Raw genomic sequence first — 26732 nt, forward strand, 5'->3', positions numbered from 1 at the left:
TGTGTCGGCCGTGGGAACCACAATATCCACAAAACCATGTTGTTTCACACTTGTTTCCCCACTTTGACTTCGTCTAAGTTATAAGCTATTTGCTATTGACATTTATTTCTCACAATTCTCTACTACGTGGATGTATTACTTTACTTGCCCGAAATTAATTGAAACAAAATTTTTATTTTTATTTTTTTTTAATACAACGTACGAACGAGATTGAATTCACAACCTCTTAGTTGGAGATATATGTCAATTACTGTTGAGCTATGTTTGCTTTGACTAAACTGACACAAATCCATTAGATATAAAATTAAAAGTTTAAGAATCTAGTTAAAATTTTTAATATGGTATAGGAGATAGATATCCTAAAAATTAATGTATCGAATTTGTAATTTAAACTTAAAGAAAAGGTATAAAAATTGAAATGGAGGAAGATTGGTAAGAACAATTTTACCGTCTATATTCATTACATTTTTAAAAAAATTGGTAGTTGCAAATACGACAAAATATTTAGTAGAATTAACAAAATAGCAATTAAATTTAGTTTTTTCAAATATTGTACTTAAAAAAATGGAGGTCTAATTTTAAAATAACAACTTTACTAAAATGAAATATATATATATATATAAAACATATGTATGTGATATACATTTGATACGTTATTAATATGAGTGTCTGATATACTTGCAATATATATGTGATATACATCTAATATACTATTGATATGAATGTTTAATATACTATTAATATAAGTATCTAATATACTACTGATATAATCAGTAGAAACTTCGTATTTTGCCTGCACACTAATCATGAGAGTTCGTACTTACGTTTTGATTTAACTTATTTAAGTTATTTTTGGTTGAAAGCTCGTGAGTCGATTAAACTCAGACTTTGATTTTGAATTTGAGGTGGAAGGCAAAGGGAACTAATACTTTTCTGGATTTGGTATTAAATTCAAATTAGGTTTTTGTTCTAAAAAAATCCAAAAGAAAACTTCAACTCGAAGAATTCTCAAACTCACATTGGGGAGAGAGAGAGACAGAGAGCAACCGACCTCCTTTCAATGGCGGCGTGCGGCCATTCAAATGAAAACTCCCAAAATAAATTAAGATTAAATCCTGCACACTTCTTCCACACTTCTCCCACCTTTCAATTTCTATTTCATATATATCTCTCCGTAATCAAATCAAAAATTTCAACCCAATTTTTCAACTTCTCTTCTTTTCTCCTAAAAGAAAAAGAAATTCAAGCTTTTTAATAGCCTTTGCATGGCGGATAATCCAAACGACGCCACATCTGATCCCGATATGTCGTTTTTGGGTCTCAGTAGAGAAATGGAGATGTCGGCCATCGTCTCCGCTTTGACCCACGTCGTCGCCGGCGACGTGCCGGAGACACACCCTTATCACTCTGCTTCAGCTTCAGCCCCTTACGGCGGCGGAGGATTCAAGAGAGGACGTGCCCCGCCGCTGGACGACGGCGCCTCCGTTTCGACGCTGTTTCCACCTTTTGGCGGCTTCTCCCATGGCGGTTCACCATCCTCTGCAATTGCAAAATTTGCTAAATTTTTCCACAGTGACTTTAAATTTTCCTGTAGATTTCAAACGAATTCTAATCCTTTGAAAATCTACGCCATTTCAAATCCTTGTTCTTACTCTTAAGAATTTTACAAATTATAGATAGTCCGTTGAGCAAGATTTTACAGAATTTTAGATATTTTTAAAATTTATAGACTCCGTCATATATAAGATTGCATATGTGGAGAACTTCTAAAGTTCAGGAATTAGGCATAAAAGTTTAGACACTTTTAATAAATTAATTTGATTTTTTTAGTCTTTCAAATAAAATTAATGAGCTATCAATGTATATTAAATTTAACTCTTGAATTGAGTGGAAGTTTATTGGATTCGGTTCTTGGATTGAGCGGTGGTAGCGGTGGTTTATTAGTCTGGACCATTTTCTTAGTCGAAAGGATTAATGAATTAATTCTGATTGTGTTGCAGGAGATTCAAGCAATGCAGTGATTATAAGACCCCAAATAGGGACGGCGGCGGGGGCGAATTCTGTGTATGAGTACGGCGGAGAGATTCCAAGCACGGCGGAGCAAGCACCGGCGAGGAGAAAATACAGGGGAGTGAGACAGAGGCCATGGGGGAAATGGGCCGCCGAGATCAGAGACCCGTACAAGGCGGCCAGAGTTTGGTTAGGTACTTTCGACACGGCGGAATCCGCCGCCCGAGCTTACGACGAAGCCGCCCTCCGCTTCCGTGGCAGTAAAGCCAAACTTAATTTCCCGGAAAATGTCCGGCTCCGGCCGCTTCCGGCCACCGAATCACCGGCGACCCATTTAAGCAATCCCGATTCCACGAACACCCTTTTCGCAATTCCGACCAATTCCGAACCGATCGTCCATTCTGAGCAAATTCATAGCTTGCAGAGATTTTCCGATGCCTCGTCGGTGAACTTCCTCCATTACTCCGGCGTTCAATTGCAGCCGCCGATGGACGTGTACAGTGAAATTAACCTGTCATCTTCATCAATGGCTTCTCCTTTTCATTCTTCTTCCGCCGGACTGTCGAATTCTCAGCTCTCGTCGGCGTCTTCTTCCTCGCCAGTAGTTTCTCTCCCGCCTCAGTGCTTTACCAGTCGTCGGAGCGGCGGCGACGAAGACGGTGAACATTATTCGATTTCAGAGTGGTCTGAATTTTTGAATCGTGCTGCTTCATCGGGATGATTGCGTTATTTGTTTTTGGTTTTCAGGTAGAATAGAATTAGGAAATTGAATCTGGCAGGGTTGATAATTGTTGATTTTTTTTTTGTCTACCTAATTTTTGGTGTGGAAAACTATTGCTCTACGGTATAATTTGATGAGAATTGGTTTTGAGATACAGTTTCAAACTAGCATTCCATCAGAAAATAGGATTTATTGGCCTTAGTACTTTTTGACTTTGTTTCATATAATATTTGTTTTTGTTGTATGTTTTAGAAAAAAAAAAGCACCATTTCGGTCTTTATTTTTTAAATTTTAACACCATATCATACCTATAACGAAATCTTTTAACATGAAATATTTTAAGAAATACATTAAATGTAGTATTGTTGTTTGTTAAAATTGTGATAGAAAAAATGAGACTCAAAATAAAATTAAGGGATTGAAATGATCACTTTATAAAAGCACAAGGACCAAAACGAAGATTTTGAAAGGATACAACTAAGTTGAAGCAAAGTAAACAAAGCTACATGGATTAAAATAACATTTTAATCTAAAACTAGCTAAAAATAATATTTTAATATAGAATTAGCTACCGACACAAAATTCAAAGTTAATATATTATAAATTTTATATATTAAATTACATACAAATTTAAAAGTTTTAAGGATTTGTTAAAATATATAAATTTAATAGACATCATTCTAGAAGTTTAATGACAAGACGTGTAGTTTTTTATTTAAAAATATTTCTCTCTTGTACATTTACTCCTATAAGTGCAATGTCATGTGTTCTTATTTTGATGTTTTTATAATTCTTTATAATTCTATTGATATTAAATTTCTCTCTTCTTTACAATGATCCTCATTCACAAAAAATGGTTCACATGTGTAATGTGAAAATAACTCATAATATAGCTATAAAGTTCAAGTCGAAAAAGTTCGTATTCTTTTAAACAACTAATCGGTTAACTTTTTAATAGATGAACCGTGATAAAAATGAAAATTTTTAATCAAAGAGAAGTTTGCTGGTGAGAATGTTACATTTGGGATTAATATATTTGCTTAAAAAAGATCCCTTAAAGATTTTATATTGAATACATGATGAATAAAAAAATGTCTTATGATTAGGAGAGATTTTTTTAAGAATTGTGAACGTTGAGTTGAGATCATCACATGATTTATTAAAGTGGGCAAGAGTGTAGTTACACTGAACCAATTTCATAAAAAATATATATAAATATATATAATTTTTTGTTAAAAACTCATAAATTGATTTAAAAGGCATAGTATGAAATCATTTGGTGGATATCCATGAAAAGTTTGAATTTATAAGTCCACTAGGTAGGTTGGTCGGGCACCTATTTTTTTTTCATTTTGAAAAAGAATAAGAACATATATGATCCAAATAAATGTATATTAAATATTAGATATAACAACAAAGAAAACATAATTTAATATTGTTAGTTACAAAAAGAACGAGGATTTAAATATTTGTTTTTTTCATTATTCATTCCTATTATTCTGATGAAAGTTTGCCACTATTAGGGATTAAGATATTTTCAATCTCTTTAGTCTTAGACCAAAAAAAACGAAATAATTAGGTTGACTTAAAACCGACCAATTTAATGGTATTTGGTCAAAGTATGAAAAAGGTGATTTTTGTATGGATTGGTTAAGTCGGCTGTGGCTATCATTTTCATTACCATACAATAAGTAGAAAGTTTCACACCATACCATATCAAAAACTTTTCAAAAAAGTGTTTGACTGAACAAATGAACTGTAGAAAGGAACATGTGTTGCAATTTGCAAATGGGTCACTGACACAAAATTCTTCTTCTACAATGGACACGACGACGAGAGATTGGAAACGGAGAAAACGACTTTGTTTTGGACAATTGGGTTAGAATTATCGTATTCGTCGAAATGTCTGTTGTATTAATATTTATGAGATTTCATCTCAAAATTAATTGAGACTCTTTTCTCTTTTCAACGTAGAGTTCGACAAAAATGGCGGTGAAGAACGTCCTAGAGCAGTGGAAACTTGCCCTTTTGAATTATCTGTTTTTTCTCTTTTTCATATATATTTTTTTTTGTCTGGTCATTTGATGTCCAGTGCAGATGAAGACTGGCAAAAACTGTTCTGGAAATTGATTTAAGCGAGGGAGAAAGAGTACGGAAATTTAAGTATTCCGATAATTATTTATGTTTCTAATTCCTGTTTTGAATTTGTTCTGGAATATAAATAAAAAAATTGTTTTATCGTTTCTTAATTTACAGGGAAAAAGAAGAAAATGGAGGGGAACGTTGCCTAAAAGATCTAACAACGAAGCTTTTGGGTTTGGGTAGAATTGACCAAGGAAGAAGATGGGTAAATATTTGGAAGGGAGAATTGATTAAGGGCAATTTAGCAAATAAGAGGGTATTTTGACCCAAAATTTAATTTATTGGACAAACTTTTAACCAAATATGCATTTCCATAAGGGTATTTTGCCCAATCGCCCTTCTATTCGTTTGATTTAAATGCCCTTATTAGTTATTACTAACTAATTGTCAGAGTGAGCATAACTCAATATAATTTACATATACTTTCAACCAAAAGGTCGTGAGTTTAAATCCCCTCCCCACCATGTTGTACTAAAAAAAACTAATTACCTCTTCCTTCAGTTAAATTTGAACTCTACGATTTCTTTAGTTAACCCATAATCTCAAAGGAAAAAGTATAATTATTAATGCCAATATGAGTATAGACTCAACTTCGATGGGAGATGTAACTTATAACTTTTACCGTTGATGCAAGAAAATTCGCACTTTAAACTTTAGCCAAATCAAATAAAACAAACCCAAAGAGTGTTTAAAATTTAAGCACCACAGTTGCTCCCACAGCTGCAAAAAGAAGCCTCTTTAGGAGCTATGTGTAGTCGGGGATAATTAGACTGTATCTTTACATAACACATAACAGTTACAAGAAGCAGACCAAAGACCTATAATTTTCACCAAATGCCACAACAATCAGATCATCAATGCCCAACCAAACAGCAAGAAATGGTGAGCCAATATTTTTTTATTATGGTTATAATTCTCATCAAGCTTCTAAAGCAACTTTATGTACCATGGTTTCTTTGTGAACTTGCTGACAACTCTTCACGACGAGATCGAGTAGTTTCTCCAAGTTCATCGTCCATGTATTAAGAATGTCGTTGCTGTCCTTTGTCGCTCCAAAACAGACTCTTCCAGTCGGCCGGTCTATCTTAGCAGCCAGGGCTTTGGATACAACCATGTCAGAGAGATGTTTCTCAGCTTCCTGAATTAGATAAGAGAGAGAATAAAGACTTCCATATGGATATAAGCAACTTCAAGAGAGAGAATAAAGACTTCCATATGGATATAAGCAACTTTGTTAAGCCTTGATTTACACGTTTATATCAAAAACCAAATATACCAAAATACTTTCAGTTCTTCTCAATCAAAATGGAACATACCTGAAGACTGAGACACAACAAGTCTGCAAATCTGCTTAAATTAATCCTTGTATAATACTTCGATACAACTATTATGTTCTGAAAAAGAATCAGAAACAAATGAGGCCGGCTCCCGTGATATAACATTAACATAATAAGATTCAGTTAGGCCAACAAGTTCATCAGGATCAAAGTTTAGTCGATGTCTAGGGATCACTTACATGTTCAATTATTCTGTGTCTTAGATCTTCCGCAGCTTTATCACCCAAAGCGCCACCAAGGAAATTCTTCTCGTTATCGAATTCGTCCTTGAAGGTATTCCATAGACATGTCCACTGAATAACCTCCATTGTGACTAGCTGTTTTAACAACAATCTATAATAGAATTGTTGGAATAAAAACCACATCAAACAAATGAACATAAAGTTTATAGAGGAATGTAGCAAAAGATTGCTTTTATTAGTAATTTCATAAATAAATAAAAAAAAAACCTAAGGTAATGAATCTCATAAAGATTATTTCTTTTTATTTTGTTCCAAAAACTAATGAACATGGAGTTTTTGAATAAAACTAGCAAAAAAAATTGCTGATTACATGAAAAATCTACCTAAAATCTGGAATCTCATAAAGATTCTTATCTTCCAAGGTGCAGTTGAGGAGACTAGACTGCATCGGACCATGTGGTGATAAAACTAGATACCAACAGATTTTTCTGAGGACCTGAAAGTAGACAAGTAGTAAAATATGAGAGAATTTCGACATTAAAGAAAACATGGAACAGAAAGAAGCTTCACCGGTATGCATTCTGCTGGATTATCTTTGACGGAAGGAATCTCATATATGGCCTTATAGCTACGGCAAATCTCGAAATATTCATTATGATGAGAGTGGTACCTACACAAATTGTGAAAGCCAGTATAAAATGGTAAGTTTACTTTCAAATGAAGATTCTTGAGGAATCAAGACACCCAAAGCCAGTACAATGAAGAAAATTCCAGAGGATTCATGATTAGCTCTTTTAAAGTCTAAGATTATGCTGTACTCAGATCTTCACATAGTGGAGTTAACTAAACAAATTATGGATGAGGAAGAGTGGGGGGAAACCAAAAGGAATGAAGCATCAGAATCAAGGAAGAATATTGTCCCACGTTTTATTAGCTAGAATACAGCTTCCCTCATTCTCAGAAACAAAATTACAAGACGATGATGTAAAGAAAAACTAGTAATGACTCTGTGCACATATGCCCTTAAGGCTGCTAGTGGGTACTGCAGAAAAAATATAGAAGAGCAAACATGGTGGCATTTCCACAAGTGCTAAAAAATTATTAGAAGAAGATCGATTTAAAATTAGATTATCATAGCAAGTACAGTGTAAATCCAAACATGATACAATCAATTGCAAACAAGATTCGCTTACCGTATCATTAGTTCATGGTAGATTCGCTTCAATTCCAACAGCGATGGAGTATCAGCTGGGGCGTCCTCAACTACACTGTCACCTTCCTTGGGTTTTTTCTTCTCCTTTGAATCATCTACGTCAAAAACTCTAGTACTAATTTTCCTTGACAGAATTTGAGCCCGAACGTAATCCTGACCGTCTAAGCACAAGCGAACCTGCAAATTAGATCAAATACCATCATTTTATGACCTTTGACCTCAAAATCTACAGCATTTAAGATCCCCTTCATAAATTTTTATTGGCAGTAATAAAAGACTTAAGATTCACGTACTTGTTCCAGAATGAATGCAATTTTCTCGGTTTTTGCCATGGCACCAAAAGTCTCCACCTGCGGAGACCCACAAAGATTAGACAACCCAGAAGCCAAGAGAATGGTTCATCTTGAAATTGCCACTAAATTTTACAAATACTGACCGCAATTTCTTGCATCAAATCTGCAGCTTCCGCTATGAGACCCTGCTCTTCTTTAATCTTTGCTAATTTCTTTATCAGCCGAGATCTCTCAATTTCCACATATATCTACAAATAGCATAATCGAAAATAACTAACCAAACTATACTTTTTGGGGCGAGAATGAGAGGTTATTTATTTGCATTAATTTACCTTTCCTGCAGAAACATTATTTAGCGTCTTGATGAGCTCTATACGAGTTTCAAGGTCTGGAGTCTCATCAACATATTGCATTCCTTGCTGGACAATTGCAGTTACAGCCTAAGAACAAACAGATTCTCCATATTAAAAAAAATGCTCATCACTTCATTTTTTAAACACAATATAATTACTTGAATTTCAATGTAATTTAAGCGTAGCAAGTACATCTTCAGCAACACAGAATCCAAAATTTTCCATGACACAATTCAATTGCAACTTTCAAAGATTCCACAAATGAAATTACCGAACTCAAGAAACCAATTCCCAGAATGCATAAACCGAAACAATCGGTTGCCAAGGTTGATTACCAAAAATTAATCGACAAACCTGCTTAAGTTGACCGCGGCGTTTCACTAGGAGCACAATTTGGTCGTTGAACGTACTCCATGCCCGCGCTTCAAAACAGAGCTTTAGAATGTCGATTGCGGCCTTCTTGGTGCCGGCGACGTCCCCGGCGACCCTCATCTGCTTCTCAACGAGTAGTAGCTCCTCTATAGCGGCCTCCAAGCTCTGTTTACCTTCCTGAAGTTCGTAAAGTGGAGAATGGGGGGGAAAATCAATGCATTCACTTCAGAAACATAGCAAGAGCAAATTCAAGTATCGAAATGAGAGATCAGAACAAGACAATGAAAGTGGTACAACAAAATTACCATTTGGAAACTCGATTGAGCGTAAATCGGAGCGGGAAAACTGAAATCTGGGGAGAGAGAAGTTGAAGATGGGAGAGCAATGGCAGCTGAAGCTCTGTGGTTGATGAAGGTGAAGGCATAAATCGTTAAGAGTATCGAAGCTGTCCCCTCCTGCACGAAAGGTCTTGCATGAAAGTTTTGCAGTTCAGTCCTTTGGGAATCATAAAATTGTTAAAAGTAAAGTCCACGTGTTTTTATTTTTGTTTGTTTTGCTTTTTTTTTCCCTCAACAATAGTAAAACCACTCAAAAAGTGGACTCTCAATTTCATTAACTAATTTTGATCAATTGGTCAAGACATTAATTTTTACTGTCGTGTTAATGAGAATTAATTTTTTCATTTCAGGTTGGTATTGGAATTAAAATTAAACAGTGGGATTCACACAATTTTTTTCGTTCTTATTCGACAATCATATTTCTCTGTATCCTAATAATCTCATTCCTAAATCCTATTTCTTATTTCATGGATCCCACATATTTATTGCAATTACTTTCATATTTTACTCTCTCTACGAGACCTATAACATTTTTAATTAATTGTTTTACTCTTATTATTTATTTTTTCATTTCTACAACTATTGCTTTTTATTCTAATAAAAAATTATACCATCTTTTATTAGGGGATGTGATTTGTATTATTATAAAATATTATAAATTTATATTTTTAAATTTTATTTTGTTATATTAATTAATATGAATAATTTTTTTAAATAAAAGTTCATTCTTCGTAAATATTATAATAATAAAAGTAAAAATAATAAAAATTAAAACTATTTTTATATTAAATAATTATGTTTCTAATAAAAAGGTATTTTAGTTGGTGTAATTTTATTTTAATTATTAATTATTTATTAATATTAAATAAATTGTTATAATAAAAAATATTTATTATAAATAATTTAGTAATAAAATAAATTATTATTGTAATTAAAAATATATTAACACAACAATATATTTCTAATTAACTAGGAAGAAAAATGTATATTAATAATTGTCATATATCTGATTCCGATTCAAATTCCAGACAATTTTAGTAAACAACATATTCTGATTCCAACAAATTTCTCGTAAACTGCATCGAAGGAATAACATTCCCACTATTTAATTTTGACTAAAGAGTCGTGAGTTCGGATTTGCACACTCTCATATGCTGAACTAAACTATAAAATTTGAAAACTACAACATTAATCAGGAAAAAAAAGTTTTCATACAATATGGAGCAAATATCTATCCAATATGAACCAGCTCAACTGTGAAGACACCTACATATACTACAAAAACATTGAGCAAATACCTTGATTTAAGAAAATAAGAAGTTGGTTTAAAAATTTTAATTACAGACAAGAATTGCAATAATAATTAAATAATTCAGAAGCATTCTATAATATTTGAGAGTTTAATTATAAACGTTGAGGAGATTCAATAAAATCAAAAGTTGGAAAGAAAATTGAGGAGGAAATAAAAAATAGCATAATAAAAAAGAGAAACACAAGACATGTCTAATCGGTTGAGACACGATAAAAGAACCCTAATAATACACTAATTAATGATGTCTGGAAAAATAGTTTTTATAGGCAAACATTTGAAACTCTTTTGCCAAACATGACTTCACATGCTCATGTCCATTTCATCCTCCTGAACTCTTCAACCATACGATCCCTAAAAGTGTTTTTTATAATTTTCTTATATTTTGTAAAAAAACTTATAGGCGAACGCTTGAGATATCTTCTTAAAATTTTACAACGTTAATCCTTTGAGGATCAAACTTTATAGTGACACTTTTTTTAATTCTTAAAGATAATTTGAACGATTGTTTTATCTGTTATGGATTGTTACGATAAAAATGTAATCCCACCAATATGAGGTTTATTGTGTAATTTAAAAGTACAAATGTGCAAACTTATATTGGATAATATCACACTACGCCGTGAAGATGTGAAAAATACTCTTTTGTCATGTTAAATTATATTCAAAATCACACTTTAGACTTTACAATGCTAAGAAGACGAAATCATCAAGTGTCAAATAAAAAATGACGAACATTACATACATATTCATGTGGAATTGTGAGTGAATCCTCAAATGCTAAACGAAAGTAACTGAGTATCGTTAGTAATGCATTATGCACATTAGAACTCAATTACATAGATCCATGTATTATGCAGAATGATGGTTGAGAGAGACTGATTAATGGATCTAATCTTTGTCCAATTGAAGAGTTGTGTTCGTTAAGGATTATCCTACAATATCTTGTTTCTCGGTTGAATTCTATCAAATATGTAAAATATGATAAACAAAAGAGAAAGAAAAAGAGTTCTCAAATTACTGGACAGTGGACGATTTTTAGTTCTTAAATAGATAATTGTTGGAAATGAGAACATAATCATAAATCAAAATATAAAATATCTTAATGATATATTCATTTTTTTATGGTGGAAGAGGGGTGAGATTTGAACATATACTTAAAAAGGAATAAGTTATATACTTTTATTGATCTATACTCATGGCAACTGTATGATATTTTTCAAATATAATTCAAAGGTAAAATACACGGACTCAAGAGATAATATTAGAAGGTAAAAGGTTTATTACCCTAATCCAATGAACATATCTAATCCAATAAACACTCACACATTATTATAAATCCTAATTAAAATGAAATATTGCAATAGATAGTAAAGACGAGAGACAGAAATAGAATAACACAATGAGAAAGAATCTCTAAAGTATTGTGTAAAGATACGAAGAATAAAAATAAAAAGTAACTGCAATAGAAAAATCTTGCTATTTTATTATCATTCGATATACTAGACATCGATTTGAACATGTTAAAGCGAACGCGTATCAAATGTTTCTTTTGATTATAGGTTTAAATTTTATATTTTTAAAGTAACTCCGATTTGGATTGATTATGCAAGCATCAATAGTGATTATGATTTGTTGAAAAAAAATAGTGATTATGATATACTTATAATTATTTGAGTGTTCCGAACAATGGAATAACAAGTAAAATCACAATTTAAATTACATAGAAAAAATATAGTGGCGTGTTCATGTAATTTCCTTTAAAAAAAATTGAAAATTTAATTTGTTTATCTTTTATTTTTTATATTTAAATTAGAAATTTATCAAACAACAAATAAAGTATACGATATTATTTTGTCAGTTGCATGAAGTCATAATATTCTTAAAATTAAAAGGATTTACGTCATAAAGGAAAAATATTAGTTAGTTTCATTTATTTATTAATATTTAGATGGAGATGACCTACTAGAACTAAATTGTTTGAATATATATATATTTATTTATTTTTCTCTTTTTAAATAAAGAGCCATCAAATTTTCAATAATTGTAAACATAAAATAGGATCCCCACCATGATCTAAAATGTTCTCTTTCTCTCTCTCTTTTTTTAATTCAGAAAACTACTATATGCTTTAATTATTCAAATTTTAATATTTTAAATACTTTAAAAACATTAATTAAAATTCACAAGTAAAAACCAAAAATTTGAAACGAACCTCTGCATGTATGACCAAATAAACTAAATTTAATTAATGTAAAGACTTTGAATAATTTTAAAACGGACTAAAGTTTCTTTCTTCGTTTCAATTTCAACCCCACACAGATACATACGCCTTCAAACAAACAAACAAACAAATGTCTTTGTTTTATTTTATTTTTATCCAAAAGATATACGAGTAAAAAAGAAATTACATGAAAATGATTAAATCGGAGTAAAGAAAATTAAAATTGTTGAATCAGAAAATCGTTCAACTTCGCGAACGTCAGTTCGGACTGGATGATCTAGACAGTGAGTTCAGGATGTCACGTCGAAGACCTGCAAAACAGGGTGAACACTCTGATGCCAAAGTTAGTGAAAATCTCAACAAAATCGAGAGAGAATCGAAATGTTCACATATCTCTAAATGAACGAAATGATTCTATTTATATGCAAAGACTTTGACAGCGTTCTCGACAAGGTCTCAACGACTCTTTAAAGTTATCGTGAAACACGACGTGTTGTCGTGGAGTGTGTCAAAGGTGTAACCGAGTTGGGGTAAGCTAATTTGTTTGGGAACGCGATTATGAGCAAGCTTGTTCGACTTGGCCACAAGGGTTCAGCTCAATCAGACGGATGAGCCGAGAGGTGCACACTTGGATGATTTCTTATGGCATCTATAAGTCACGTGTCACATTTTTGCATCCACTCCTCTCCTACCAATCATAATTTTGTTAGTATAAATACAATAATGTCAATCATCACACATTAAAATTTTTCATTCTAAAAATTATTATTATTTTTTATAATTATAATGTTTGATTTGTTAAATTAAAATTTAAAATTTGATTCAGAATACGATATTTTCTTAAAATTATATTAGAAAGCAATAAAAAAATGTTAGCAAGCAAGGATGAATTTTTTATTTTTTATTTTTAATATTTAAAACAAAAAACAGTTACATTACTGATTTTATAAATTAAGAGATAAATTAAACAAATTTGGAGATTTCTCGATTGTTCGATACGGCCATTGGATCACAGATGTTATGGCCGTCATCTTGGAAACCCTAATTCCCTCCAAACCCTAATTTACTCTATAAAACCATACACGCTCGTCTCTTCCATAGAAGTGGTTGCTCCTCTTGCCTCTCCGCTTGTGGTGATGTTGAAGACTTCGCTCATTTAGTTTTCACGAGCACTATTCTGTTCTTTCGGATCTGTTCTTTTGAAAATTCTCTTTCGGTTTTGTCAAACTTTACGATCGTCGAATCTTCTTTATTTTCTTCTTTGTGTTGTGGAAGGATTACATTTTTTTAGTGTAATTTGTGGGCTTGTTTGATTTGTGTTCTAGATTAGCTTGTAATTCACTTACGGATCTGTGGGGATAAATCGCAAAGCTCTCTCAACATTTGCAGTGCCGCCTGAGAACTTTCGCCTTCGCCGGGCTTGAGGGTTTCTGCTGTTTGTATCCTTCCTTCGATGTCGGAATACTAATTCATGTTTTCGACTCTTTTATTTAAATGTAAGGCTTTTAAAGCATCCATTTTTTTGAAATCGTTCGCTATTCATTTGATATCGTGTACTTGTTTCACAAAATTGTCCCAGAAAGTGACTAATTGGGGACTTTTCGTCTGCCCCTTTAGCAGTGTTCTGTGTGCTTCAGGGATGAATAAGGACCCTCATATTCATTCCCATCCCTTTCACTTTGTCAGCTTTCTCTTGCATGTCTTGCTGATCATTGTCGGATGGAAGATTTATACTTTCATTGTCGATTGTATCCAGCTTCTTCATGCTCAAATTGTTATGTCATTTTTCATTTGAATTCCCTTTTTACAATGATGATATCCTTAAGGCTTGTTTCTCAAAACATTCGCAGTGGCCGCCTGAGAGCTTTCGCCTTCGCCAGGCTTGAGAGCTGATGCTGCTCTTATCCTTCCTTGGATGTCTGAGTTTCCTTTGTGCTTATGAAATTAACCTCACTTTCCTTTTTACTGTCTGCACTTAATTGCTTATTGCATTCATCATTTGAAATTGTGTTTAACGATGATGATATCTCTAAGGCTTGTTTCTCAAAACATTCGCAGTGGCCGCCTGAGAGCTTTCGCCTTCGCCAGGCTTGAGAGCTAATGCTGCTTTTATCCTTCCTTGGATGTCTGAGTCTCCTCTATACTAATGAAATTAACCTCACTAGCCTTCGTTTTTTTAATGTACTTAATTGCTTCTATTCGTGATTTTTGTAGCATTCACCCTCTGAAATTGTGTTAAACGATGATGATATCTTAAAGGCTTGTTTCTCAAAACATTCGCAGTGGCCGCCTAAGAGCTTTCGCCTTCGCCAGGCTTGAGAGCTAATGCTGCTTTTATCCTTCCTTGGATGTCTGAGTTTACTCTTTGCTTATGAAATTAACATCGCGAGTATTTATTTTCCCTCTGTAGTTAATTGATTTTATTCCTGATGTTTATATCATTATCTATTTGGAGTTGTGTTGAACGATGATGATATCCTGAAGGCTTGTTTCTCAAAACATTCGCAGTGGCCGCCTAAGAGCTTTCGCCTTCGCCAGGCTCGAGAGCTAGTGCTGCTATATCCTTCCTTGGATGTCTGAGTCTTTTTTGCACTTTCTTTTCTTAACAGATTATTTTTGAACTTGTTTTGGTCACTAATCCGATTTTCCTCTGTGAATTTGTATTCGAATCATTAAGTTGGTCGTGTCTTGTTCTGTGTTTTGCTTTCTGTCCAACATAAATTTTTTATTATTACACTTCCAAAGGCTTCTCTCCTTCTTGGGATGTCTGAAACCCTTATAATTTGAAATTCATATCATAAATTCATTTTCTCAATTGTGGGTACCTTATTTTCCTGTGTCGTTTCTTGAGTTTGCCTTCTATATATTATATTAGTTGTTATCACACCAAAATCAGTTTTCTTAATGAAATGATTCTTGAGCTCGAGGGACTTCACAGTATCGAAGCATGGTGTTTCTTAATCATATTCATCTATTTAATTTGCAGAACATTTTCCCGCAGGTATTATATTCTTTCTAGAAGTCTGCGTGCATAACTTAGATTTTTTCTATTGCTCTTTTTATGTTCTTTATCTCCAGAGCAGAATAAAGTCCAGCATTGGGACTTGGATCTCCATTGTTTGCGAGAAGATCAAATTTCATTCATTGAACCAAGAAGCTTGTTGGAGGAAATCAAATGTAATTTGCAGACTGTTCAATTGTTTATGTTTTAGATTTATTTTATTTTTTGTGGAAGTTTAATTTGTCATTGGAATATTGTATTATATCTTGTTCATTTTATGATTCTTATAATTAAGGTCTATATAAATAATCTTGTTCTGTAATTTCGCTTCATTACGTTTGCACAGAATAACCCGTAAAATTAGATTACAGGCTCATGGACTTGTAAGATTAAAACCAACAAAAAGTGTAGACACTTTGAAGCTTTACCAGAAAACTGAACAATATATACTATTTTGAATATAGTATGATAGAGGAGGGTTTTTAATATCTACTGTCGCAAGAAACAAGTTTATATGTTCTGCGATGGGCATGTTTAGATTTATAGTATTGTTTTTCTAAATAATGCTGTTTAGGTTGTGGATTGGAGGCTTCCCTGATGCAGGATTGTAATCCATTGCCAACTCTTCGCTGCCTTGGAACTTCTTGTCTTTACTTTGATTCAATATGAGGTCTTTTGGCCTTTCCTCTTCTTCCTTCATCATATGCACAACTCTCATGCTTCTCCCTGCAAACCATGACGGCAAGACCTAACCTTCTCAAATTAAAAACTGTCATTTTTCTATTGCTTTAAAAATCATGCCTTCTCTTTTGTTTTCAAATTAATAACTTTTTTGATGTATGTTTCTAGAAGTGGATTACAAGTTTTGAGAGAAAAAAGAGATGCCTTGCCTAAAATCAGGCATTATTTTACACGAATAAAGGGTCCATTCATAAATAAAAAGAACACAATATGGGGGTTCTTGAGTTTGAAACTTGCATTGTTTGTCCAAAACAGCCGCAAGAAATTGTTGAGATGAGGTTACCTTTTGATGTGGTTGAGGCAAAACAAAGTAGAAGGAAAAGCCACAAACACAAGGAATCTGCAGTGGGCATCCATCTCAAACTCTCTTCAGTTAGAAGAGGAACCCTATTTTGGATTGATTGGGCTATGAATTCTATTGCAGATTGAAGCTTTGTAGACATGTGGAGCAATGGACTGTGATATAATTACTACTTGAAGAGATAATAGTGTGTTGAGTCCTTATCAGTGCTCTCTTTGCTGTCTGGGTGAAAAAGATGGTCTCTTGCTTCCAAACAAGGCCCTGCAATTAAAGATCTGATATATTATCCCACCTTTTCCCTTCTTGATCAGAATCATTGAGCCTTATACTGGATTGATTCTAATTTTCACTTGTTTGTGTGATTATTACTATAAATGTGGGTGAACTTACATGTATTTAGACTAATCTCTTAGGGAATCACCTTAATTCATGTTTGAGCGTAAAACTCTTATGGCATGTAATAGGTAGCTACATGATTTGGATGTAGAACCAACATTCATTTTACGGGTTTAAGATTCGTAATCAATAACCTATTTAGCCTATGAATTGGGTTTCAAAAGTTGCCTAGAGACCAGATGCTTTCAAAACATGTGAGATGAATACTTCTTAAGACATCTTCATATATAATTCGCCCTTTACGGCTTTCTTATTTCAATTGAAGATCTTCTTCATAGGTCAAATTTTTGGTCTATCAATCTTCAATGAAGAAGTACCAACCGTGAAAAAATAATTGGAAAAAGACCAACAGAGTTAGGTCTACAATCATTGTTAGAAAAGGCATCTCATCAACTTTGCTTGAATTGTGTAGGAAGCTCGTGTGGGGGAGATGCTCATCATCTCTATGGTGGGCTTCTTCGGCCCCTAAATCACTTGTATTTACTTTTCAATTCAGAGAATCAAATAGTAATAACAATATGACAATGTAGATACTGATGGGCATGTGAGGCTGTCACTTTCTACTCTTGAATTTGCTGCATAACAGCAAGGAGATAACCAAGTAGGGCCTTTGAATGTATGAGAATTTATCAGTAATTTTCAGGACAAGTAGATGGTCCAAAGGAGAGGCTATTTCTTGTACTAAGTGACAAGCATTGATCAATTAGGAATTATTGCAACAGTTAGTTTTAGTTGACAAGCCACCAAATTTTAAAACTCTAAACTAAATGTAACATTTGAAGTTCTTTAACAGTTTCAATTCACTTATCTTAGAAGAATTCGAGATGAAGAAGCTGAACTTAAAAAGAGTGAATTTGTTCCTTAAGTATTTTCAAAGTGAAAAGTCAAGATTCACTTCTACTAGCCAAGGACAAGTTAACTTCGAGCACTATAAAAATTTGGAGTCATTCTATATTATCTTTATTCATGTCTTCCATTTAGACGGCCTACTTTATTTTGTATGTTCCACATAAAGTACTGGAATTAGTGAATGTGATAGGAAAGATCTTCTTTCTACGGTGAATAATTACTAATAAATCTACTGATCTATGTTTATATTGACTTGTTAAAATATATTAGTGATCAAGAACATGCGAATAACATGAGCCAAGTTGAGGTTCAGATTTTAATTATGAATTAAAAGGTTTCTACGGACAATGCCAAGCAACAGTATCCTCTATACATGGAGGTAAGAATACTTATCAATCATCACAGATAAAAACATCATCAAAGCTAGATTGATTGTGACATATGACAAGAGAATCAGTGTTGTTCCATCTTGTTTTTACAATAAATTATTTTCTAAGAAAATGACACACACATGATAAGCCTCCTCTCATTATCTCTGCCTAGAACGATGCCACCTGTTCAAAATTAATGATAAACCCTCTTTATTTTCTCAAATCTAGTTCTTGACTGTTACAAAGGTATCTAACAAATCTTCCTGAAAATGCAAAGAATTGGAGAACTGCCAATTCGGAACAATCAGGACAAGCCACTGCAGCGGAATCACACAACACTTCACTAGTTATCTGCCAAAATTTTCCTAAAAATTTCCTTAGGTGCTGCAATTTACCATGAAACAAGAAATTCAGAAGAAGTAAGATAATACTTGATTCAGACATATTCAAATAACAGGTTATTTGACTTCCTTACCAGGCAGCCCAGTGAACCTTTCATATTGTCCATATGCTTGCCTGATGAACATCTCCAATCCAGGAACAATGGCTGCTCCACACTCTTGAGCTTCCCTCAAGAGTCTGGTCATCCTGGGTGTGTAAACCGCGTCGAAAACCAGTGAGTAGTATTTCAGAGCATGCTGCAAAACACAGAAAGTCACTTCCTTTCCCATTCGGTATTTACAACAACTATTTAAGTACAAGAATGTGTAAATTGTTAGAGTATCTAATGGTTCTTATGGAATTTCGTCTAATTTATCTCAACTATCCAGATCTAAACAAACAGCTTAGTTGTCTTTAATTGTTTTCAAACAAATATTCTTGTCCGAGTTTATGATTTGTTCACATTGTTCAAGTACTCTTTTAAAATACACCACCAAATTCCGGACACTTTCATGAGTGAACATGTGGACATTAGATCTTGATCTAGTGGGCTTATTCCAGATATAATAATGATATAGCAGTTTCATTGAATAAAACAATAGCTAAAATAGATGTAAACCTTTGGAACTGGAGTTTCATCAACTTTGGGCTGCATTCCAATTGATGTTGAGTTGGCAAGAATCATACCATCTTCTGGGTGAAAATTTTCTAAGTCGGCAAGAGACACGGCCTGTCCCCCAACAGAGTCTGCAAGTTCTCTAGCCCGATCTTCATGAAAATTACAGAAAAGTGTCATATCCTACTCAAACATTTGATATAATCAATAACCCAGAGTCATGGGGGAAGGGAAAGAAAAAGGGGCATCCAGCTAATATGTTAGTTCATCAAAAGGCAAAGGCAGGGAAGCCTGATGTAAAAATGCAATGTATAATATATCGTGCATAAGCTGGGAAGAACTCTAATCCGAAGCAACTCCCTTTGAGTGTTTGTGACCAAAGAGTTCTGATCTTCTCCGTTTTTTTGTTTTGTTTAGTTTTGTTTTGTATTGGCTCTTTTTGTGTTGTTTCTTCACTGGCCGCTTGCAATACTATATTTTTTTTAATGGTTTCTTAGAAAAAGAACAATTTTTGAGTCGGTCAATTTACCTAAATAAGAAATATGTAACAGGAAAATGCTAAGGACCTATCATACGAGGAAACTAAGAGAGAAGGAAATCAAAAGATTTAAGGAAAGAATCACAAAACTTAATAGAGGACGAGCTGAAAACTTCAACAATTATAAGATGGCAGGGAAGCAAGTGATACATTAAAAATGAGTGTTTGAAAAACATGCTGACGAAAGGGAGTATTCTCATGGCAACTTTTATGTTTATGATGGTTGACAATTCTATTTTCTACTATATAATAGTGATAATTGTCAACCAATTTAGCAAAAAAAATTAGATTCCCCAGCTCTGACACCAATTTGGCCAAAAAAAAAAACATAAAAGATAGAGATGCCTTTTAACCGAAGAGAACACTGTATTCTCACCATATGTGCGATTAGCAATTACAATCCTGGCACCCTTCTCTTTTGCACCATAAGCAAGAGCCTTGGCAGCTCCACCAGCACCAATGACAACAAAGAGCTTACCAGATAAGCGTGAACCAATTGTAGAGCTATCATTGTGCAAGTCTGCAAAAAAAAAAAAAGAAGGCATTGGTACCAAGCTTCTGGGTTGATAATTGTATTCATGGAAAAAAACAAAAGGACAATGTGCATCTAGAGAAGTTTCACAAACCAAGTAATTGATCTTCAATGGCTGAAATAGCACCATAACAATCTGTATTATAGCCACATAATTTTCCATCAGTTTGTCTTCTAACAACAAGATTAACAGCTCCAATCGACTGCAAAAATTTAAAACTCTTTCCCCTGTCATGCATGTTACTTTAAACCAAAAGGGAGGGGGGAACCAGCTTATCAACCATTCAACTGAAGATTGTCCAACTGGCAGAGAACCACAAAAAAAAAAAAAAAAAACTCATTATTTACCTTTGCAAGTGGATCAACCTCATCACAACATTTTAATACCGCTTCCTTGTGTGGGATTGTGACACTGTGATTTAAAAGAATAAATAAGTGAATAAAAATAAATTAAAGTGTCGATAATACGTTCAAGGTACTTCATAGATAAGATCGCTTGTTAAACATCATAAACCCATTTGGGCAATTTGAGAGACATGAGAAGTAAAGAGAAAAATCATCATTTCATCAATGGAAAACAAGAAACGGCAAAGAAACATGAAGCTAGTTGAAGTTGAAACCTGAATCCTGCAAAATCGCTGGATGAATAAGTATCGAGAAACTTTACAGGATCATCCACCAACAACGGTACATAAACACCATTGAATCCAACTGACTTGAAAAGCTCATTGAATAATACGGGTGATTTGCTGTGGCCTACAGGGTTTCCAATAATGCCAAATACCTTAGTATCGGTCCCTATTTGTCTGAAATTGTATAGATCCAGTAGATCTTCAACGGTTGGTTGACCAGGAGCTGAAACTATTCCCTTCTCAAGGGTACCAAATGTAAGATAGCCACCAAATTTTGGACAAAGTATCCGTGAAATAAACCCCCTGTCACTCATAACCAGTCCAATTATTGGAACCTGAGGAGTTGAACAGGAAAAATTAAAACTAATTTAAACAAATGGAAAAACTTTAAAATTCAAAATTTACAAGATGTTCTCTAGTGATCAGTTACTTCTCATCAGTAGATCAAAATCCCACTTATGACACCAAAGTAATTGATCCTAAATAAGAAGATTAAAAATTAACAAATTTAATTTTCAAGATCTGAAATAAAACTTAAAACCCAATTGTAATCAAGATGAACTTAGTTGGATTCCTTTTGATCTTCATTTTGTAGGGATCAGGGAAGGGCATTTGCCAAGAAGGTCTAGCTACAATTCACTTGTGCTACTTACTTGTGAATGGACAAGTATTTGAAGCATGCGAGCAACATCAGTGATATCCAGTGCGGTTGTTGCAATCTTCACAATGTCAGCTCCACTTGCTTGGATATCTGCTACAAGACTCCCTAAATCCTCTAAAGATGGGGTCTTCCTATAATTGTGGGAAGAAACGATGACTTTAAAATTTTCTGGCTTCTCTTGACGTATAGAGTCAATGAACTCCTTGGCCACCTTCAGAAAGAGATAGTGGAACAATAAACAAAATTTGGTGATTCAGATCCTGCTCAAAGTTGGTGTGACTTATTAGTAGTCAAAAACCTATGTAAACCTTTTCTCTCATCAAATCTTCAAGTGTCAAGCCATTTTGGATATTTTGGAGCAGAATTTAGTGGCAACACATAAATTTCCAACTATTTATTTCCAAATAGCTAGCTTTATTCCTAGTTCTAGGGCAGTGAGGAAAATTATAATTATTTTGGATCATCATCCAATTATTCTAGAAAGTAGGTTTGGGGACCTTGTCTATTTTGATTAGAGAATTAGTGGATAAATCATCTAGATTTTCACAAATCTATTGAAACATGATGGAAAGCAAAATTGTGTTAATAGCTAAAAGTGTTTTATGTGGTACACTACATTCCTGATTGATATGATTGAATGTAATATTTCACTCTCTCTCTCCTTTGGACATGGTTTGTTTCTCTGAATAAATGTAACTTATGAACTCCACATACTATAATGATGTTATTATTGTAATCTGCAACTTGTTTTCATTATGTATTCACAATGAAACAACCTGAAGTTCAACATCAATATAATCTGCTCCCAACTTCATGGCTAATCGAAGAGCATCCCGCCGCTGGTTCTCGTCACCATCATACTGACCACCTTCCCATTTTGGTCTGGGAGATTAATGGAATATGTGGTAAGATCATCTTATCAAAAAATCACACAGTAACTGAAATTTGTGCAAAAGGTAGCTTGACGAAATTATTTGTATTGCCTTATAAATTGATTAAACATAGTTATTCAATGCCTGGGGTTAAAATAAGAGGGGGTGAAGGCAAATTTCAGCTCAACATGGAGAATGCATCCCAATGCCATGTTTCAAAAGAAAAGGAGAGACTTTGAGCATCGACCAACATGGAAACACAATTCAGAGTTTATCAATCAAATGCACATTCAAATAAAGGAAAATGTCAATTAACATGGTAAATGCATCTAGTTCCAGGATTTGAAAGAATAAGAGGGAAAATGGGTATTGACCAACATGAAATCACAATGCAAAATTGTCCTAATTTCAGTATTTCAGCTTATACTCATAAGAAGTTGTCGCAACAACTTCAAAGCAATCATACGCTCACAAAGGTGGAATCAGGAATGCAGGGGGGAAAAATTCGAGGATGATACCTATAAGTGAATAAGGTGGGCACATGAGACTCTTTAATTAGAGTTTTAAGATCTTCATGGGGATTGAAAATCTTCAGTGAATCCAATCTTATCTCCACAAGGTCAGCACCATTCAGTCCTGCCTTCCTAACATCGATAACCATCTTATCTATTGATTCTGCCATGATTGGCACACAAATAAGGGTTGAATTCTTTGTAATCCCTTCAACTCCCACACCCAAGCCAGAATACGCCAGCTGAAACGCAAACCACGGGAAAGGGGAAAACACAATGTTGAAGTTAAAATAGTAATGTCAGATCACAAAGGCTTAAATAAACTGCAATCAGGCATTCCAAGTTTCCTCGTAGTAGTCAATCATTTATCACAGTCTGGCAGAATCAATAAGATCCAAGACATAAAATCAAGTTAATCTCAATCAGCCAGCAGTTTACGATCATTCAATCATATCCAAGAGGTGGCCAATCCCATAAAACCAAGTAAATTACGACAGTTTCATTTCATCAGAATTGCATTTTCTCCGCAATTTTCTCAGCATTCGAGCAAAAGAAGAAAATTAAAACTTAAAGAGCGAGAAATAGAACATGGGTATGTGAGATTCAGTTAGGAGTTACCCCAAAATCCATTTTTCTGCGGCGTGCGTCACGAATCGGACAATTGGCCGGCGTTTTGAAGGGGAAAATGTGATTCAGTGCCCAAGAGAAAGAAATTAGAAGAAGGGGAAGCGGAGGAGGCCGAAATGGAGGTAGGTAAGTCGTCAGAGCGGTTGGTGGGGCACCAACTAATACAAAAAAATTCGAGGGGCATCCATTTTTGACTGCCCTTGAAAATCAGATGAATGTTTGATGGTTTAATTGAATAATTGAACTACAAACATTGGAATCTAAGCCCGAAGTCATTAAATCCTAGAACAATGGAGTTGGAGCTCAAACTGAATTTTGTCGATCCCTGGTTGGTAAATGGTAATTGGTATCCACACTTTTGTCTAACTTGAAAGGATTTTTTTTTTCTACTCCGTCTTCGAATATTTGAGCCATATATTTTCGGAAAAAATGTTTGTTCTTTTTCTTTCCCTTTATTTTTTGATAAACAACGTTATTCACCGTATTTATTTTTATGAACTAGAGCCAAAATTATATAAGAAACCAATATTCAATATAATAGGTAGATTTAAAAACTGTTAGACTTGCAATAATCATTTGATAAAAATTATTGGGAATAAGATCGTTTCATTGGAAGAAAAGTTTATGGTATATAAATTAGGGAGCCTTTTGGATGATAACAAAATAAAATTGTAATGGTTTTTTTAGTACAATGTATATCTATACTATATTAAAAAGGTAGGAGGTAGGAAAAACATTTTTGAACACTTTTGCCCTTTACTAAATTTACAAATTATGCCATTAATATATTATTACAAATATTAAATTAATTATTAATTATTAATTATTAATTATCAATACTATAAATGCATGCAATATAAAGGGTTAGAATGCAAAAAGTTTTCCAACAACATAAAATTAATTTTTTCTTTAATTAAAATTCATACTAGAATTTCAAGAGTTTTAGAATTTGAAAAGCTTTCGTAACGTTATATCCTCTACTACTATAAAAATAGACTTTCTTCTACATGTTTTTCACAAGTTTCAATACTTTTTTATTCTTAGTTCCTTGAAACATCTCTGATTCAATCTTGAAAACATCTCGAGATATTTGTGACATATTCATCAAGTTGCAAGGGAGACATATGTTGAATCTACATATCTCGAATACTAGGTTTGTGACATTACCATTCCACAATTTTACAAAGGTGAATAATAGTATCTGTCAAGCAATCTGAGCATATTTACTCCAAAAGATTAGTGTATAGTAAGTACTTGGTTTTTTTGTTACTATTGTTATTTTTCTAATTATTGTGTTTTTTATTTGGAATGTTTCTTTTTTTAGCAATTTTATTTAGTTTAGGATTTGGATTTTTTTTTGTTACTAATGTTTTTATTGTTTAGTGTATTTTTTTTATTTGGAATGTTTTTTTTGAGCAATTTTATTTAGAATATTTGTTTAAAATATAGATAATTACAAGCTCATGTTCTTCTTGTTGAAAAAAAAAAACAATCATAGAAGTCAATATATAAAAAAATGTTTAATTAATAAATTAATTATAAACAATAATTTGTATAGAATCGTAAAAGGTGGAATATAAAACTTTTGGTTATTTTATTTTCTAATAATAATTTGAAGAATTTTTCTTTAATAATTTTAATTATAATATAAAATTAAATCAATAAAATAATTTATATTTAGTTAAAAAATTCAACATATATATGACATTTGCCCTAAACAAATATTTAATAAACAAACAAAATATTAAAAAAATAAAATAAAGGACTCATATTAGGTTGAAATAATTCAAAAATAAAAATATTAAAATACCTATTTACTTTTTTATTAATATATACTTTTTTCCTTTACTTTTAATTTATTTATTTACAAAATATATCATTAACAATTAATTATAAATATCATATTTAAAAAATAATTATAAATAGTACATTTTATTATTAGTAATTAGTTGCCAATAATAATAAATATATATAAAAATTAATCTTAATTATTTTTTAAAATAATTATACTTAAAATATTTCACGTGAAACTATATAAAATTTAAGTTACCTTATAATTAAAAAAAGTTTATACGTGCATTGCACGTGGTAATACACTAGTATCGTAAAGGCTTACCTATAAAATATATAATATCTTATTAACGGAGATCAAAGTAGTCTCTTATTTAAAAAAAAAAAAAGAAAAAAAATCTGAAACTGCCCATTTTCATAGCGACTAAAAAATGTATGTCAAAACATTTTCCTTTTTACCAAAAATTTCAAACAAGACGACAATTAATTTGAAAATAAACTCCAAATTTGATTTTGAACAAAATATATTGTGAACCCAAAACTGACCAAACAACATGTCAATTTCTTTCTTTGTTTTTTTTTTAACAAACCCATCATCTTTTATATTATAAAATATGTCACGTCATTTTTTAGATAGATCGACAGATAAATGACTAAAATTAGGTATCTTTTAAATCTTAGAGATAGAAGGATTAAATTTTGAAATGCCATATACGTGTGAAATACTTCCTATTCTAAGTTCCGATCAACCAAATATGTTCTACACAAATTTCCATTCTTTCAATTTTAAAAGTTTCAAATTCCTATTTTCAAACCTAAGGCATTCACATAAGTAACATATCCACGAATCTTTGACAAGAGAAACCTCATTCTTCCTAACCTTGAGGTAGTAGTATCCAAAAAAAAAATATATATATATATATAGTAAATAGAACACCAAAAAAGTGAGTTACCTCAAACAAAAGTCATTTATTTATTTTTAAGTTAATACATACCCACTTGAAGTGAATATGAAAAACATATAAGATAGTAAGAAGTTGACTAGCCGACAACGTCGTCTAGTCATGAATTGGTGGATACAATTTCACTGGAGCATAGTCAAGATGATACTTCAAATCATCATGGATTGAAATAGGTAGATTTCGAGCTGCAAAGATTTTCAAATAAAAATCAGGTCCCAAATTGTTGCCTTCAACTCCATGTTCATTGAATTATGAGATAAACATGAACCGCCATGATTTATGCAAGATTTAGATCCTCAGTTTGAAGTTCCAAATTATGAAAGTACTTCCATTTTAGTCAATATATTTCCATTGATCCTTAATCTTACTTTCAATATTAGATTGGTGGAGAGACATGAAACTTAAAATAATAGTTAATTTACTAAAAGAAAAATGATATTGAATAACAACCCCAT

At 32.8% G+C, this 26732-nt stretch overlaps 3 protein-coding genes and 5 non-coding genes across 8 annotated transcripts; 6 read left to right on the forward strand and 2 right to left on the reverse strand.

Moving 5' to 3' along the window:
• The first annotated feature begins 1122 nt into the window (after positions 1-1122).
• Positions 1123-2887, forward strand: LOC111005356 (ethylene-responsive transcription factor ERF110). Its single transcript, XM_022276826.2, has 2 exons — positions 1123-1527; positions 2001-2887. Exons 1-2 carry the CDS (start codon positions 1266-1268, stop codon positions 2729-2731), a joined length of 993 nt encoding a protein of 330 aa, XP_022132518.1. The 5' UTR covers positions 1123-1265; the 3' UTR covers positions 2732-2887.
• Positions 2888-5540: 2653 nt separating this feature from the next.
• LOC111005903 (26S proteasome non-ATPase regulatory subunit 12 homolog B) lies at positions 5541-9086 on the reverse strand. Its single transcript, XM_022277584.2, has 11 exons — positions 8929-9086; positions 8606-8800; positions 8231-8338; positions 8042-8146; positions 7899-7955; positions 7586-7782; positions 6963-7062; positions 6776-6888; positions 6390-6543; positions 6190-6267; positions 5541-6011 (listed from the first exon to the last, which is right to left on the reverse strand). Exons 1-11 carry the CDS (start codon positions 8929-8931, stop codon positions 5793-5795), a joined length of 1329 nt encoding a protein of 442 aa, XP_022133276.1. The 5' UTR covers positions 8932-9086; the 3' UTR covers positions 5541-5792.
• Positions 9087-14122: 5036 nt separating this feature from the next.
• Positions 14123-14224, forward strand: LOC148213357 (small nucleolar RNA snoR99). Its single transcript, XR_015793103.1, has one exon. It is a non-coding gene; the product is annotated as a small nucleolar RNA snoR99 (small nucleolar RNA).
• A 74-nt stretch (positions 14225-14298) lies between these two features.
• LOC148213358 (small nucleolar RNA SNORD14) lies at positions 14299-14421 on the forward strand. The gene has a single exon (XR_015793133.1). It is a non-coding gene; the product is annotated as a small nucleolar RNA SNORD14 (small nucleolar RNA).
• An 85-nt stretch (positions 14422-14506) lies between these two features.
• Positions 14507-14629, forward strand: LOC148213359 (small nucleolar RNA SNORD14). Its single transcript, XR_015793180.1, has one exon. It is a non-coding gene; the product is annotated as a small nucleolar RNA SNORD14 (small nucleolar RNA).
• Positions 14630-14731: 102 nt separating this feature from the next.
• On the forward strand, positions 14732-14854 carry LOC148213360 (small nucleolar RNA SNORD14). The gene has a single exon (XR_015792996.1). It is a non-coding gene; the product is annotated as a small nucleolar RNA SNORD14 (small nucleolar RNA).
• A 102-nt stretch (positions 14855-14956) lies between these two features.
• LOC148213361 (small nucleolar RNA SNORD14) lies at positions 14957-15078 on the forward strand. Its single transcript, XR_015793126.1, has one exon. It is a non-coding gene; the product is annotated as a small nucleolar RNA SNORD14 (small nucleolar RNA).
• Positions 15079-18186: 3108 nt separating this feature from the next.
• On the reverse strand, positions 18187-23872 carry MEE32 (dehydroquinate dehydratase, putative / shikimate dehydrogenase). The gene is made up of 11 exons (XM_022277266.2): positions 23516-23872; positions 22904-23139; positions 22290-22395; positions 21506-21724; positions 20841-21187; positions 20569-20632; positions 20315-20423; positions 20065-20208; positions 19154-19302; positions 18629-18791; positions 18187-18537 (listed from the first exon to the last, which is right to left on the reverse strand). The coding sequence occupies exons 1-11, from the start codon at positions 23525-23527 to the stop codon at positions 18497-18499; spliced, it is 1590 nt and encodes a 529-aa protein (XP_022132958.1). The 5' UTR covers positions 23528-23872; the 3' UTR covers positions 18187-18496.
• Positions 23873-26732: the final 2860 nt, after the last annotated feature.

Source organism: Momordica charantia (genome assembly GCF_013281855.1).
Source record: "Momordica charantia cultivar OHB3-1 chromosome 1 unlocalized genomic scaffold, Mcharantia_2.0 BLBB01000001.1, whole genome shotgun sequence".
Classification (NCBI taxonomy): domain Eukaryota; kingdom Viridiplantae; phylum Streptophyta; class Magnoliopsida; order Cucurbitales; family Cucurbitaceae; genus Momordica; species Momordica charantia.

What these genes read in the sequence shown, in the direction of transcription:
- MEE32 (XM_022277266.2), bottom strand. An exon ending in ATATTGATGTTGAACTTCAG is followed by an intron (nt 21,725 to 22,289) that starts GTTGTTTCATTG and finishes CTCTTTCTGAAG; the next exon opens with GTGGCCAAGGAGTTCATTGA. An exon ending in AGGTTGATCCACTTGCAAAG is followed by an intron (nt 20,424 to 20,568) that starts GTAAATAATGAG and finishes AAATTTTTGCAG; the next exon opens with TCGATTGGAGCTGTTAATCT.
- LOC111005356 (XM_022276826.2), top strand. Translation starts at nt 1,266, where the DNA reads ATGGCGGATAATCCAAACGACGCCACATCTGATCCCGATATGTCGTTT. An exon ending in TGGCGGCTTCTCCCATGGCG is followed by an intron (nt 1,528 to 2,000) that starts GTTCACCATCCT and finishes ATTGTGTTGCAG; the next exon opens with GAGATTCAAGCAATGCAGTG.
- LOC111005903 (XM_022277584.2), bottom strand. An exon ending in ATAATGTTTCTGCAGGAAAG is followed by an intron (nt 8,147 to 8,230) that starts GTAAATTAATGC and finishes TGCTATTTGTAG; the next exon opens with ATATATGTGGAAATTGAGAG. An exon ending in ATCCAGCAGAATGCATACCG is followed by an intron (nt 6,889 to 6,962) that starts GTGAAGCTTCTT and finishes GTCTACTTTCAG; the next exon opens with GTCCTCAGAAAAATCTGTTG.